Consider the following 16,477-nt stretch of genomic DNA (forward strand, 5'->3'; position numbering starts at 1 on the left):
ATCGAAATCGAATCGAAGCCTCAAGAATCGAAATGGAATCGAATTGTGAAATTCCTAACAATACCCAGCCCTAAAGTTTACTCACCATATATTTTACAAAAACTACTTCCCGTTGAAGACCCCTGCTTTACAGCATTAATAGATCAGCAGTTGTATGTATTATTGGCATTGCAGCTCCATCAATAGTTAATAAGCCACATTTTAAATTGCCGCTCATGTCCATGGGCCTTACAGCACAAATTGATTTAATAGTTAAAAACTGACATGGTTCAGCAAAATAAGAGTGCATCGCTCATTCAGGGTTTGTAAAAGAGTTTAGTGGCTAGTCATTCAATGTTTTTTAATGTTGACCTTGTGTTAGATTTGATTGAGATGTTTTGCTAGGTTTGACGTCAATGACATCAAGCAGCATTGCTTCTCGCATATCTTGTAATTGAACGCCTATGAGTGTGTTTACATACCAAAATGACAAAAAGCACCATCATTATCAAATGTGGCAGATTTAGATGGCGTATTAGGTTACATGTCAATGGCATCAAACAGCATTGCTTTTTACACATCTTGTGACCAGTGTCAGTGAATGCGTTTAAGTACATGCATGTTCTTAAACCGATTATGCTTAAAAACTGGCATAAACCTGCTTAACAATAAACCAATCGTCACTGCTAGATTTTTGCATCCTTCCTTCAGATGTTAGCGCATCCAAAGAGAGTGAGTGTTTCTAGTTGTATCATAGAAATACCCAAGAAATTGTAAAAACGTGTTCTCATCTTGTGTAGGCGAATGAGAAGTAGTACAGTCATAGAAACATGAGATGAGAATATGAGTGTACAAGTTTCTGACATTTAACATCATGGAACTGAATCAACTGAATGGAATACATAGAGTGAAATACATGCTTACATTTTGGCATCACCATGGTCAAATAACCTGATCTTGCATTGCATTATTGTTTTGCATGTATGATGGATGTATCATGAACAATTATATGCTTTTGAAACCTGAAATGTCCCCAAACAATCAATCAGTCAGCGTGTCTGAATCATGTCTGAAGATAACAAAAGGGGGAATGGATATCGGATGGACGGATATCTACGTTTTTAAACGTAACAAAGTGAAGTAAATCAAGAAGTCAGATTTTGCATCTACCTAGTAACAGAAAGGTTTGTTGAATCATACAAATGAAGAACCAATCTTATTGTTGGAAAATGATGTGATGTATCATGTCACATTTGACATGCTCCTATGCTATAAAAACTGTTGCATTGTTTTTGCTGGTGGGATTCTCTCTGAAATTTGTCTGAGATCCTCCGGCCGTCAAGGCATTCGAAGAAGAAGTAGAAGTTTTATTTATATAGCGCCTTTCCAAAGCTCAATTACAAGTTGAGCCAGACCGATTTATCGGCAGGCCGATATTATCGGCTGATATTAGGCATTTTCCAAACTATCGGTATCGGCAGTTATAATGGTCGATAAATGAATATTTCAAAAATAAAATAAAAACGGACGAAATACGCTTGAACCATGTCATGAGTGTTGAAGTTGTATAGTTTGTCCACCAGAGGGCACTCTACACAGTCCCTGTTGGCAACACTTGTTGAGTTGGTCACCAGACATACATTGCTTGAATAACAATTAAAAGTACATGCCCATCAGTTCTCAAATAAGCATGACAAAATTTGTGACTATCATGCCCAGTTTTGCTGCTGTTTAATAAGCCGAGAGTGAAGCGGAAATAGCTAGTAATAGTTACGTTACGTTGTTACAGTGTAGTTGACTGATTGTCCTTTTAAATTTTGACAATTAGGTTACGTTGTTACAGAGTAGTTGACAGACTGTCCTTTTAAATTTTGACAATGTGACTGAAGAATTTCTTTAATAGCGCGTGACAGTTATAACAATAAGACGTATCATCTCTCCTTGGCCTGTTATGTTGATAATGTATGTTTTACAATTTGCAGTATGACGTTATCCATTCCTAAATTATGGCTCACCATAGACTAGCTAGCTAACCACAAAGCTAGCTAATGCCACTATCATCGATCTGTTCTGTTGTGACAATAAAAGAAACAAATTTCTTTTTAAAATGAATTATCATATTATTTTAGTTAAAACTCATAAATAACTACAAATTACTAATGTTAGGGAAATAAAAAAAAATATCGGTCGATATATCGGAATATCGGATTTTAAAACCAACAAATATTTGTATAGGTATCGGACTTCAAAATCCTTTATCGGTTGGGCTCTAATTACAAGCTTACTTTACAATACATTTAGACAAGTCACATAGGTTACATATAATCACATTACCCAAAATGCATGTTAAATATGTTTTTAACTGGGTCTTGAACGTAGCCACAGATGAGGTATTACTCAGTGTAAGAGGTAGCAAATTTCATAATTGAGGATCATTAATACTGAATGCCCTTCCACCTACAGTAGACAACCGGAAACAAGAGATGGACAGTAAACCAAGTTCAGCTGACCTTAGAGACCATGTGGGGCGGTAAGGGTGGAGTAGGTCAGACAGATATTGTGGAGCAAGACCATTTAATGCTTTGAACGTTAGAAGCAATACCTTAAAGTGGATACGTGATGCCACAGGTAGCCTGTGAAGTTCATAAAGCAGAGGAGTAATGTGTGCAGAACGCCTTGTAGAGGTGAGAACTCAGAAATAAGACCAAGAAATAAGGCATTGCAATAGTCCAGACGTGATGTGATTAATGCATGAATTCAAAGGCATTGTCTGGAGTCTGTTTAGTTATTGCTGTGCTGCAGGTTAGTGGAACACTAGAGACCTTAATCCCAAGTGATAGTGTTCAAAAAGGAACGAGACGTCGTTCGACTCGGGGGTTAGTTTGCGGTCAGGTAGCTAAATATCCAGCCAGGATATTCTTTAAAACATCTCAATTTGTGTTACGTGCAAGAAAGGAAGCTGTATGAGTTTGGAACGACATGCGAATAAATACTGGAAGAAGTGTAATCCCTATCCCTTTAACAATGGACGATGAGGGTATCTCAAAAGACAGCTCATCATTCACTGTTGTTTAATATGATGTTAGCTCTCTCATTATCACCTAATTGCAGGCTAATTGTGTCAGTGCATGTTAACATGATTGGTGCATTAATAAATATCAATTATTTGACTCATTGCATCTGAATAAGTAATTAAGATGCAGATTTGTTTAGTCAGCTATGTCTCACTATTCCACAAATACACACATATGCGCGTTTGCTGATGGCTTACTTTCATAGTCTCTTATGTTTCTCTCTCACTGTCTCTCTCATATGCACACAGACGTAGCCACAAAGCTTAGCTATCGACCTCTGACACAAATGGAGTTGAAGCAGGAAATATCAGGTTATCATAATGATCTCTGTTCTTTTCAGATTAGGCAGGGTAGCATATGGCTCTAACACAGGGGAGAGGAATATAATCCACACACACACACACACACACACACACACACACACACACACACATGTACACACGTCGGGTTTACAATCTTTGTGGGGACTCTCCATAGACGTAATGGTTTTTATACAGTACAAGCTGTATATTATCTCCCCTTAACCCTACCCATAAACCTACCCATCACAGAAAACTTTCTGCATTTTTACTTTGTCAAAAAAAAACCCAAAAAAAAAAAAAAACCATACGGTATGATTTAGAAGCTTGTTTCCTCACGGGTACCTCAATTGTGTGACATGAGTCTGTGTGCATTCAGTTTGAAGTCCCCACTGGGATAGAAAAAAACATGTACACACAGACACACAAAGTCACAAATACACACTTACCCAGTTTGGTAACACTTTATTTGAAGGGGTGTGAATAAGACTGACATGACACTGTCATAAACATGACATAACACCTGTAATGAACATGAAGGAGTCTTTATGAATGTTTATGACTGTTGTCATTAAGTGTCATTCGGTAAATTATGACACATTTAATGCAAAGTTGACATTGTTTAAAATTACTTTGTTATGACAACTTGACATTATCAAAGACAAAAAAATGTCTTGATTATGACAACTTGACATTAACAAAGACAGAAATGAAAGAAATCATAACCTGTCAACCTGACATCTTTATAACTAGTCCAACGTGTTCCACTTTACTTGAGGTAAGGGACAATATTAATGACACTGTTGTTAAAGCATTTGACAGTGTAATAACCCTTAATGACATCTTTATAACTAGTACAATGTGTTCCACTTTACTTGAGGACAAGTAAAATATTCATGTCACAGTTATAATGGTGTCAGGACAACCAAAGTTAAAACCAACCATAACATGGTAATGTAATGTTAACACAAAGCTAAATAACTTATTTAAGTTTGATAATCAGACCTGTTATGACATATTTGTGATGGGTTGACAGGTTATGATTTCTTGGTTAATGTCAAGTTGTCATAACAAAGACATTTTAAACAATGTCAACTTTGCATTAAAAGTGTCATAATTTACCGAATGACACTTAATGACAACAGTCATAAACATTCATAAAGACTCCTTCATGTTCATGACAGGTGTTATGTCATGTTTATGACAGTGTCATGTCAGTCTTATACCTCTTGGCGACTTTCCATAGACAATGATTTTTATACTGTACAAACTGTATATTGTATCCCCTACCCCTAAAACTAGCATTTTGTCCCCATAACTAGGACACGCGCACACACAAAATTATTATTTTAGAAATTATTTTCGATTTGGACAATGTGGATATTGTGCATGACAATATCCACAATTGTCCAAATCGAACATAACTTCTTATTTAAACCTGTAAATAAACAGTTAGTTCTACAATACAATTTTCAGCAAGAGTCAGTGCTATTTTGACCTTTGTTCAAGAAGATGCTCTTTCAAATAATGCTGAACATAGATCATCAGACTTGTGAAGTATTCCAGCTTGAGTGCATGCTTTAAAAAACGAAAATAAATAAATAGATAAAAAACTTTGAACTCTGACTTTGAATTTTATTCATTTATTTATTGTTAAATAATGTAAAAATGTTTTAAAAAATTGTTATAATCGTTAAATTAGAAATATATAAATTAGAATAAAATAATAAGCGTTTTCATTAGTGGTCTTAGACTTTTAGATGTGACGCATCTTTGGTGGATATACTCGGTTTATTTGTGCTTTTGCGTATGCCTTGCGTGCATCTACGTATTTTCCTGATAATAATGTGTATTAGGGATTGTGTTAAGCTGCTGCGGAGTGTTTTCCAAGTGAGGCAGATGGTGTGTGTGTGTGTGTGTGTGTGTAGGTTTAGGGGTTTGAAGGGCTTCAGTTTTACATGAGTCAGAGATCAGATTGACCCATTTCCTCCACAGTCGAATCCAGACATGTGGAAACACACACACACACACACACACATTTGGGGTTTGTATGTGTCACCTTTCCCTTCTTTCACTCCCCGTTTCCTACATCATCCTGATTCCCTACAGGAAGTGACACGTGTGGTCTTTTCTCTCTCAGCACTGTAAAAGTGAAGGAAGCCTCAGAGTGCAGTGGAGGAATTAAATATGGATAGGAGACGGGGGAGGCAGCACGGATGAGGGGGTCTGCAACCACTCTCTCTCTCCTAATGATGTGATGTGATGTGACAAGCGTGGTGCTCATGGGGGCAGAGTTACCATAGCGATTCCCAACACACCCCCCATCTGTGGCAGTCTCCCATGCACAGCATCCATATTTAATGCAACTTTTACTTAGTGCAGTTCAACTGCCCACCCAACTCTCTCTCTCCCTCTCTCTCTTTCTTTCTTGTTCTCTTAGTTATATTTTCAGAAGTGAGATATATTATACATTTATGGGCTCTAGGTTATAATTATTGAGTTTATGGTAAAGTTTTCCGGCCTGCTGGGGAGAGAGAGGCCTTTAGGAGCTATCATGTATTATCATTCCATGCTGTTGTTTTACTTAAAGCTTTACAGAGTTATTGTAATCTGAACTTTTTTTAAAAACTTTTTTGTCCCACTTTTGTTAAAACCAGAACAGATGTTAACAGTTTCTGTTCGTCCAACTATCAGCAATTTCCCCCCAAAAAAACTTTTCTGCTAACTCGGCTGACAGCTTTAAAGTGTGAGAAATGGCAAATTGTTTTAAACTTTATCGCTGAGAAATGTTTAGCACGCTGGAGGACAATTACTGCCAGTGAACCAAATTAAAGGAATAGTTCATGCAAAAAGGAACATGATTAATTCACCCTCATGCCGTTCCCGAAAAACATACACCACTGTTTAAAAGTTGGGTAAGATATTTTTTTTTATGTTTTGAAGATTCTTATGCTCCAAAAGGAGGTATTTATTCGATCTAGAATATTGTGAATACAGTAATATTGTGAAATATTATTACAATCTAGAATAACTGTGGTCTATTTTAAAGTAACTCAATCCTGTGATGGCAATTAATTTTCAGCAACCATTACTGCAGTTTTCAGTGTCACATGATCCTTTAGAAATAATTCTGATATGCTGATTTGCTTCTCATTATATTATTCTCAATATTGAAAAGAGTAATGCTGCTTAATATTTTTGTGGAAACCTTAATTAGTATTTTTCAGGATTCTCTGGTGAATAGAACGTTCAGAAGAACTGCATTTATTGTCTTTTATAACATTATAAATATCTTTACTGTCACTTTTGATCAGTTTAATGTATCCTTGCCAAATAGAAGTATTCATTTCTTTTAAATAATATGTATTTTTCCTTGTAAGACTGAAGATCTGTTGCAGGATGTCTTCATGGAACTTTTCTGTAAATGAAATTGAATGGGGACTAGGGCTGTCAAGTTTAAAAAACAATATAATTTTAAATAATTATATAAAAACGCATAATTTGTGCCAGTTTTGATGTCAACGACAATCGTCCTTGATGCATCACATTTGAATATACCTAAACATGAATGACAGAACTTTAAGTAGTTAAACATTTCATTAAGTACAGCTTCAGAAGATTTATTTGTTCATTCATTCATTGTTTATTTATTTTTTTTTTAACAGCCCCCATTTGGTTTGGAATAACATTAGGGTGTGTAAATGGGTGCACTATGCCTTTAATGCAAGCCAGACTCTCTGCCTGTGAAGGCTCTATGTTAAATGATATGTTCAATGTTCAGGAATTGATTGACCACTCAGTAATTTGTTATCTGATCCTCAGAGAAAGTCTTACACACAGAGTACTAATTGATTAATGCGATCGATTCATGTCATGTGCTGCGGCCTACACATGTGACTGACAGATATGGTTGCTTGTTCACATGTGTATTTTAGGTTATGAGTGCACTTACAGCTTGGTGATCCACATAAACAGACAAGCCAATGAGAGGATGGCCAGAGGTCACATGGTCTACAGAAGCGCCCACCAGCCGGTACTACTTATTCTACTGAGCGTGCTCCAGCTGGTGCATACGCAAAGTGAGTACACAGGCATCAAAAACATATCAAACAGTGGCAGGATCCTCTGAAACTCAGAATAATTGATGGCTCTTTTCATGAAATGCTCTAGTTCCCCAATCCTCACCAGTGTAAAGGATAAAGGCACACTTTAATGCAGCTTACAAAGTATGTAATTAAAAAAATAAGGTTTGTGAACATGCTAAGCAATTTCATAATGCTAAACCAGTTGGATGGATTATTATACTACCCTCCTTTTGTTTCTTTCACTACACCAAATGTCCGGATCAGTGTTTACCAGACAACTGTGCCCTTCGCTGACTACGTAAAGAAATGACGTCAACATTTAATACATGGATTTAATCTTTTCATTCTGCGAAACATTTAAGCAGATAATCAGGCCTGCATTTTGGTTGTAGAAATGCCATTGTGTTTTTAGTTTTATGAAGAATTTGAATGCAGAAAAAATTATTACATTTCATTAAAATATAGTTAATTGTATTAATTTAATGTATTAAATAGATTTATTATGTGGGTGGTGTAAAAATATTATTAAATTATTTTTTTATATAATTATTTTATTGTAAACATTGTATTGTTCTCTCTATGGTCTTTGTAATTGAATATAAAATATATATAAAATATAAATATGAAAATGGAAGAGTAGCTGCACTCATTGGCTTTCTTGTGCAAATGTTTAGGGCTGGACCCGAATATTTGAATATTTGTTCAGTGGGTTGGTATTCGATTTGAAAATGTGACATTCGAATATTCGTCTTTTTTTTTTCTCTATACTGTCCCTTTTTACCTGTTATTAGCAATCTAAATTAATCTACTGCGAAATATTAATTGAAATTTGTGATGTTGTTATTGAAATTGTTATTGCTACCATGTTCTCTATTTAGGCCATTACATTTTGTTCATTTATTTTTAATTTTTCTTTATTTAAATGTTTTTTTTAAATTTATTTAAATCTGCCCTACTTTGTCAGTAAGACTATACCATTTACTCACCTTCAAGTTGTTCCAGCCCTGTACTGTATGAATTTCAATACTCTGCTAAACATAAAAGATGATACATGTATCGATATGTTGGTAATGAAACAGTTAATGGGCCCCATTGACTTCATAGTATAAAAAATACTATGGAACTCAATGGGGCCCATCAACTGTTTGGTTACCCAAATTCTTTAAAATGTCTTTGCATTCAGCAGGAAAAAATAAAATCATACAGGTTTGGAACAATTGAAGGGTGATTAAATGGTGACAGAATTTTCATTTTTGGGTGACCTATCCCTTTAACCATGCTTGTGTTCACTCAGTCATTGTTAAGTATGGGTCACCTTATACAAACCACCAATCTCTGTCCTTCTTGGCAGGCGCTCCTCAGTTCACTCGTATGCCCACTGATCAGATAGGTGTTCAGGGCGGCGTCGCCTCGTTTGTATGTCAAGCCACGGGAGATCCACAGCCCAAAATCACATGGAGCAGAAAAGGCAAAAAAGTCACCAACCAGAGATTTGAGGTAAACTCCCGACCCCTGACTGCACATACACAAACTGTACAGTCAGCTTGCTTACACATGGTGCAAGCAGCAAACTAAGGTTGTAACACTACTAAAGTGAGATTCCCATAGTACACTTCCTGTAATTTCACACCTTTGTCCTGGCTCAGTGGATTCCATTGACATGGTCTATAAAGACACACAAGCTCAGGGAGTTACTAACACATTTTCTCTGTCTGTAGGTGATAGAGTTTGAGGATGGTTCAGGGTCTGTGTTGCGAGTGCAGCCGCTTCGGACTCCACGAGATGAGGCTATATATGAATGTGTGGCATCTAATGATAGGGGGGAGATCAGCGCTTCCACACGTCTCAGCGTTCTCCGAGGTAAGTACAGGATCTGACTGGAAGCTTCTTCAAAATAATTTGCTTTAGCTTGGAGTTCTGATGCTGTCAAGCTTACCTGATACATGGCATTTCTGCTATTTTTAGAGAAGTACCACAGAATTTTGGGAAATACCAATTAGAAGTAATTAGAATGATTGTTTTCATGCAGTGACCAATAATCAATATAATGGCCAATATACAGCTATTGGCCAACATTGAATCTACACTTTTTACACATTCTGATTTTGGAGTAAATTCCTCTATGATAGATCATGTTGCACTTAACTGTATTTCAAGCAATTCAAAACCATCATGGCGAACAGTGTCACAGTGTTTGCACGTTGTGAGTGTGAGTGTGGGAATGTGTAGGGGAATATCGGATTTTAAAACCAACAAATATTTGTATCGTTATCTGCCTTCAAAATCGTTTATCAGTCGGGCTCTACTGTTCAACACTGTTTCACAGAAAAAAGTGGATCAGACCGAGAACCAAAACACACAATAGTAGGCAATCATCAGGAGCTAGAGATGCGCGGTTGGTGGTTACAGCGGCGGATGACGTGACGAAAAAATATTTGTATTAAATTCGGGTGGTTGAACCAATCAAATGAAAAATATATTTATACATTGGTAAATATTGTTATCTGACTATACCTACATCCAAAAAAACCCAAAACAAAACAAAACAGTACACTTTGAAATAGTCAAATTTTCAGGTAGCTAGTTGAGTCTTGTTATTATCAGAGATGGCAACGTCGGCGATGGCGGACGAATGAAGAGTTTTGTGATGCGGTTGCAGATGAAATAATAGCCCATCCGCGCATCTCTAGCAGGAGCATAGACACTCATGAAGGGGTGCCTGTGTTGCATAGTGTTTGTTTTAGTGATTTCCAATATCAATAGAGGTGTGAATGAAATGTTTGTTTTGTATTCATTAATTTCAGAGGACCAGCTTCCCACTGGTTTCCCTAATATTGATATGGGTCCTCAGCTGAAGGTGGTGGAGCGTTCTCGCACTGCTACCATGCTGTGTGCAGCTAGCGGAACACCTGACCCAGAGATCACCTGGTTTAAAGATTTCCTCCCCATAGATACACACACTCATGGCCGGATCAAACAACTACGCTCAGGTGTGTGTGCTTTGAAGGATTTGCTGTGTTTGTTCTCTTATTCTCGTCATTTGTTTAAAGGTGCACTTAGCTAATTTTCCTCATTAAAAAATAAATAGTACATTTTACAACTATGTTTTAAATTATGTACACTGACATGAGATGAAGAGTCATATCAGTAGCTTTATAAAAAATGGTTTAGTCTACACGGAGCTGGTCTCCTCGTGGGGACAGCCATGTTGATATCACATGACCAGCTGTGTTTTTACAAATAATGCTAATAATAATGTAGTAAGTTTTCTTCATATATATAGGTATGCACCAATATTAAAATTCTGGCTGATACGATACAGGAAAGCCTATAATTAATAATAATAATGTTGTGCCCAATATTAAAACGATATACTTCTTTGTCTAAATAAATTAAAATCAATCATCTAAATAAATCATCTTAAATGCTAAATAAAGAATGCATCACAACTAGGGCTGTATAATTATTTTGTATATATATATATATAAAAACACACACATGCATGTATATTTAAGAAAAATATATTATTTATACAGTATATAAAATATTTATATTTATTTATAATATAAATTATATGTAAATCTATACACAGTATATACATGAAAATAGTTCTTAAATGTATACAAGCATGTGTATGTATGTGTATATAATATATATATATATATATATATATATATATATATATATATATATATACACACAGTGCCCCCACATATATTATGTAAACCCAAACTTTTATTTTGGATGCGATTATTCATGATTAATCGTTTGACTGCCCTGATCACAACATTATAATGTACAGTATGAAAACCGATATTTTTTTTTAAATTTTGTTAAGGATGTAGAGGATCTAACAGTGCAAGTTAAAATGTAAGCGCTTTTATGTAAGTATTTTTAAGTATTTTTACTGTTAAATGCCGGTAGATCTAAATGTAACCTAAAAATTGCATTCACAAAATAAAATATCGGCTGATACTGATATATCTAAAAATTCTAGTATTGGACAATAATCAATGTTGTACTGACATTATATATATATATATACAGTATATACTGGTGAAACTCAAAATTTTCATTAAAATTTATTAACATTTTTCGAATTTCACCTGTGTGTGTGTGTATATATATATATATATATATATATATATATATATATATTACTATATTCTTTTAAAAAAACATAATTAAAAATGTACATGTAAATGTTTTACTGGTCTGTAAAAAAGAAACAAGGAAACCAGAAAATACAATAGACATATAAAAGATACAACATAACAGTGGGAAAAATATAATGTCTAGACACTCGGTCACTGCAAGACCAATGAAACAATCCATGTGATTCCATGCCACGCAAACTTGCGCGCAAAACCTCTCTGAGTGCATCTTTAAAGAAATCATGTAGCCTAATGTCCTTTCTCACACACACAGTCTCAAACACACTGTTTCTGCTGTGTGACGACATTAAGTGATAAATGTGCTGTCTCTCTTTCTGTGTTTTAATCTACAGAGTCCTTTGGTAAGTGTGTTATTCTGAGGCACAACACACACTCACTCATGTTCAACCACAAAACACACAAACATGCCGTTATTGGTAAAGCGCATGATATATCTACAGCATAAGTTGAATTTCCCCTAACAATATAGTCACCCTCTCTCCACACACATATAGTCAGAACATAGTTTAACACTCAGTATTCACGCACAGTAGATAGTTCTCCTTACCCGAGCGCTGCCCCTCTAACGTGTGGTACTGAGCCTCTCGCTTCCACTCTCACTTACGTTTTCTTGCTCCCTCCTTCACTGGCTCACTCTTTCACTTCTCCAAACACTCACTGCCCTTGGCATTGGATTTCCTGCATCACTACCCCCTTCTCACTCTTTCAGATCTCTCTCTCTTTCTCTCTTTCTTTCTCTTACTTTATTATCTAGATAGGTTTGAATGTCCTAATGCTGAATGTTACAGTGGCTTTCACCCAAAACCGTGGCCTTTTTGGCTTTCCTTTCTCTGGGCTCGAGTCTGCCTGTCTTAAGTCTCTGTGTTCTTCTCCATGAGTTTTATGATCAACTTTTTTAGAAAGGTGTCATCCAGAGGTTGTGCTACGAATAATTGTTATCCGTCACTGAGTGGACTTGGTTGTAGATTTTTCCGTCATGTCCCCCCCAGTTTGATGAGATATTGATATTACAAGAACTTTAATGGAAAAAGTTTTTCAGTAGCAGACTCTTGGCTTTTTGTTTTTATTTCACTCTTTGTTTTTGTAATCTGGTTATTAATGAACAATAATTATAAAGTATTGTTTTTCTCCTCGAATAATTATTTAGATTTCACAGGTGTTCTTTAATGCTATGTTCACACTTGTCAGGTTTGGTTCAATTAAAAAGAAACTCTGGTGCGATTGCTCTTAGATTTGCTTATTCAATGTGGACCAAAGACATGTAAATGAACCCAAAATAGTATGTAATGATGTCACAAGATGCGAGCCTAAAAAGGAAAGAATTCTTAAGCATACCTGATTTTTCTCATTATAGGAGCTATGTTGTTTATCATTTCGGCATATGTATTAGAAACAGTCTCTCCTCACAGCATTTTTGTTTGTATGCACAATGGAACAATTTCTGGCACTCTTTTGATTCCTTTTCCCATTATAAGCTCTTTGTGAGCTCTCAGCTGGTAAAAATACCATCATATGTATGTATGCAGATACAAGAACCACGTTTAGTACACACAGCATTGTTTTGGATGTTAAGTTCCGTTTCAGAATATACATGCATGTCATAAAAGCTGGGTTTTTTTCTTTGTTTTGTATCTTTAGGTTGGCTGTTAAAACGCTAAGCAAAACAGGACTAAATGTATCATTTTCTCTTTTGGTTCAGAGACTCCATAGTGTGAAGCAAACTACAAGTGTGAACCTAAAACTTTTTTACACCTTTTTTTTCTTTACTTCTAATTTGGGTTGTGCCCGAAGCTTAAATCCAGATTCACAAAGGCATGGAAAATGTATTCTACAGAGCCCCTAAAGGGACATGCTGAGGCTTGCAGCGGTAGTCGGTTATTAGAAAACATCAAATTTCACTGATCATGGGAAGATAGGAGGAGAGATAACTGACAGGACGAGATCATAAGATTTAGTGCACAACAGCTCCCGAGTGTGATTGACAGATATCTTATCTTGTAAAATGTGGTGTCAGTACCATAGATATGTATATAAAGGCTAGATGTGTTACGGCGGAGTTTCCATCGTCATCACCGGCGGCCATCTTGTCACAGGCAAGCTGATGTAAGATGAGTGGTCAGCACGAACACAAATACTCATATCTCGTTGAAATCTTGACGGATTTACAAACGGTTTGGTTTTTTACAAACGTTATTAACGTGGCTATAGTTATCTGGATGATTATTTATTTATACACTTTTTATTCATAAGTATGCAGTGTCATAACTACATCTCTGACGTTTGTAACAAAACAAACCGTTTGAAAATCGGTAGAAAATTGGGCAAGTTATGGTCATTTAAATAGTACATGTACCATTAACACAATGTTACGAGTGAGCAAGCTACCTGTTACAAGATGGCCGCTAGGTGCAGACGTTGACCTCCATTGTTCCAGCAGCGTGGACGACATATCTAGCCTTTATATACATATCTATGGTCAGTACCGCCTCTCCCTCCTCTCAGTGCACGTGATAGAGAATTCGAAAGGGAAAACAAAAAGCGAGCATGCATTCAAAAGTCATTTCAATACCCCACATATTGATAGCTACTCCCTGATGCCCGAAAATTATATACAATATAATTCCACAACTAAATGATTGTGAAAATGCTACAGCATCTATGGATATTTTTTTACATCACCATAGAATGCGTCATTTATTTATTTTATTTTTTTCGAACATATTCGGCTTTGGGCACATCTCTTCTTCTAATCCCTATTTGCATACTATAAGTAACTCTGCAATTACATGTCAACTAACTCTCGTTCATTTACAATTGTATTAGGAGACTGGGTTAGATTTGGGGTTAGTAGAATAAGTTGGCATGTACATGCAAAGTTACTTATATTAAGTAGAGGCTCTGTTGGGGTACCATTAAAATAAAATGTTAAAAGATATTAAGCAGACAGTCTACTAATAGTCTAAAAACTGGTACTTGACATGTTGCAAAGGAACTCATAGCTAGTAGAATGTCTACAGTGAACTATCGAAATAAAGTGTTACCACACATTTTACTATGGCAATGGCTAAAAATGTGTCTGAAATATAGGGATACAAATTAGACCAGAAGCTTTTTTTTTATAAATTTTTTGTTTTTGTAAAATTGCAACCATATTTGAATATATTTATAGAGTATAACCATTATACTCATTAAAATGTGCTAAATTATGGAAAATGTTCAGTTCTTTTTTGGTTAAGACAACCTCTGTTGCCATCTTATAAAATCCCAACATACACTTTGCACTTAAGACATGAAGAGTCTCCCTCCCCTCTCTCTTTCTTGCACACTTTATTTTTGCTGTTTCTATTTTATCCCTCTATCTTTCTGTTTTCTTTCTCTGTATCTACTTTTCACTCTCTCTCTGTCACTTTGTTTTTTTTTTCTCATTCTCCCTCGCTGCACTAACTCGTCTTCTCTTTAATCTCCCATCTGCTTTCATTCTCACACATCCAGGGGGTACGCCTATCCGAGGTAAGAGACTAAAGCAACCCACCACATCTATCTTCACCTATCTATCACTCTCTTTCTTTCTTCCTTTTCCCCTCTCCCTTGCTCTCTCTCTCTCTCTCTCTCTCTCTCTCTCGCTCTCTCTCCCTCTCTCTCTCTCTCTCTGATTGTTTGACTAACCGTGCCATTTTCAGAGACTGTGTTTATCATGATTAATGTTTGGGTTCTGTTGGTTGCCATGATAAAATTACCTCCCCTTTACGCAGATCTTATCTGAATGTGTTATTTTCATGGTGAATTAAAATCAAATAGACATTCATTTTGTGAGTTGATAAAAATAATTTGAAATCTTTACTTTAGGGGAGAAAAATGAAAGAGGATTTACTTTAGTGGTTGTTCAATGTGGTTTTTAAAGGCCCCATGGCATTGTCTGATGCAGTTTTCTTTCTTGTGGTGATGTATTAGCTATTGAAAAAGGAAGCATGGGCAGGACATACTGAAAGGCTAATCTCTAAAACGTTTATATGAGGTAATAAAAGGAAGGATGTTCTCATTCTAGCTATCAAATTCTTCAAGCAAAAATTGATAGATGAGTCATTTTTTATTTTTGACCTGTTGTCCCAAAAGGCTATACATTTAAAATGTGTATATCCTCTAAAAGTGCCTAGCATTTAAACAAGTTCAAAGCTAACTGCCATGGAAAAATGTTTGGAATATAAAATTTTGATGGGATCTTTAAACTTTTATGTGTATTCCCCTTTCGAGGTAGATAAATAGAGTAGTAGCAGATATCAGAGATGACTTAAGGCCTCGATATACTTCAAGTGAAATCGAGGAATGAACTGATGTGATGAAATGAAGTTGGTTTGGAGTTCGTTTTGGGAGATCAAAACAGTTTACCAAAGCGAACTTTCCGGAAAAGTTTTCTACGCCTGGTATAGTTGGGTGTGCACTGAGGCTCCGCCTTCTTTCTCAACTTTTCTGGTTTTCCGCTAGAAAAACATGAACACACTGGAGAGCTGCTTTTATAGATGAAAATGAAGTTGTATTTCTTGATGTTAAAGGAGCATTTCACCCATTTCAGCATTAATCTGTATTGAACGTGGATCATATATGTAGTCGAAATGTAAAAGAATTTTTGAATTTGGTGCCCTGACCGAGAAAAGACAGAAAATAACCGAGGGACGCATTTGTATGTAAGACAACAACTCCCACAATGCACCACATTGCACATCTCCGCAAGCCACACCCACTAATCCGGAAAACTGCAAACAGAGAAATCACTCTTCCGTCTACAAGGCTAACATTAGCTGTCACCAGAGTTTGAAATTCATTTCACACAAAATTTCTCGTTAGTTGGCTGGGGCGAGCAGGACGAT

At 36.0% G+C, this 16,477-nt stretch overlaps 1 protein-coding gene across 1 annotated transcript in view; it reads left to right on the top strand.

Annotated features, from left to right (window-relative positions):
• The window catches only part of ptprdb (protein tyrosine phosphatase receptor type Db), a 93,802-nt gene that overhangs the window by 37,472 nt on the left and 39,853 nt on the right, over positions 1–16,477 (top strand). The window contains exons 5-10 of the mRNA XM_089132372.1: positions 7,288–7,431; positions 8,789–8,934; positions 9,156–9,297; positions 10,242–10,427; positions 11,945–11,953; positions 15,105–15,122. Coding sequence (XP_088988498.1) covers positions 7,344–7,431; positions 8,789–8,934; positions 9,156–9,297; positions 10,242–10,427; positions 11,945–11,953; positions 15,105–15,122 — 589 coding nt within the window. The 5' untranslated portion in view covers positions 7,288–7,343. The remainder of the gene's footprint in view (positions 1–7,287; positions 7,432–8,788; positions 8,935–9,155; positions 9,298–10,241; positions 10,428–11,944; positions 11,954–15,104; positions 15,123–16,477) is intronic.

Source organism: Pimephales promelas, chromosome 6 (assembly GCF_988280905.1).
Source record: "Pimephales promelas chromosome 6, fPimPro1.hap1.1, whole genome shotgun sequence".
Taxonomy (NCBI): domain Eukaryota; kingdom Metazoa; phylum Chordata; class Actinopteri; order Cypriniformes; family Leuciscidae; genus Pimephales; species Pimephales promelas.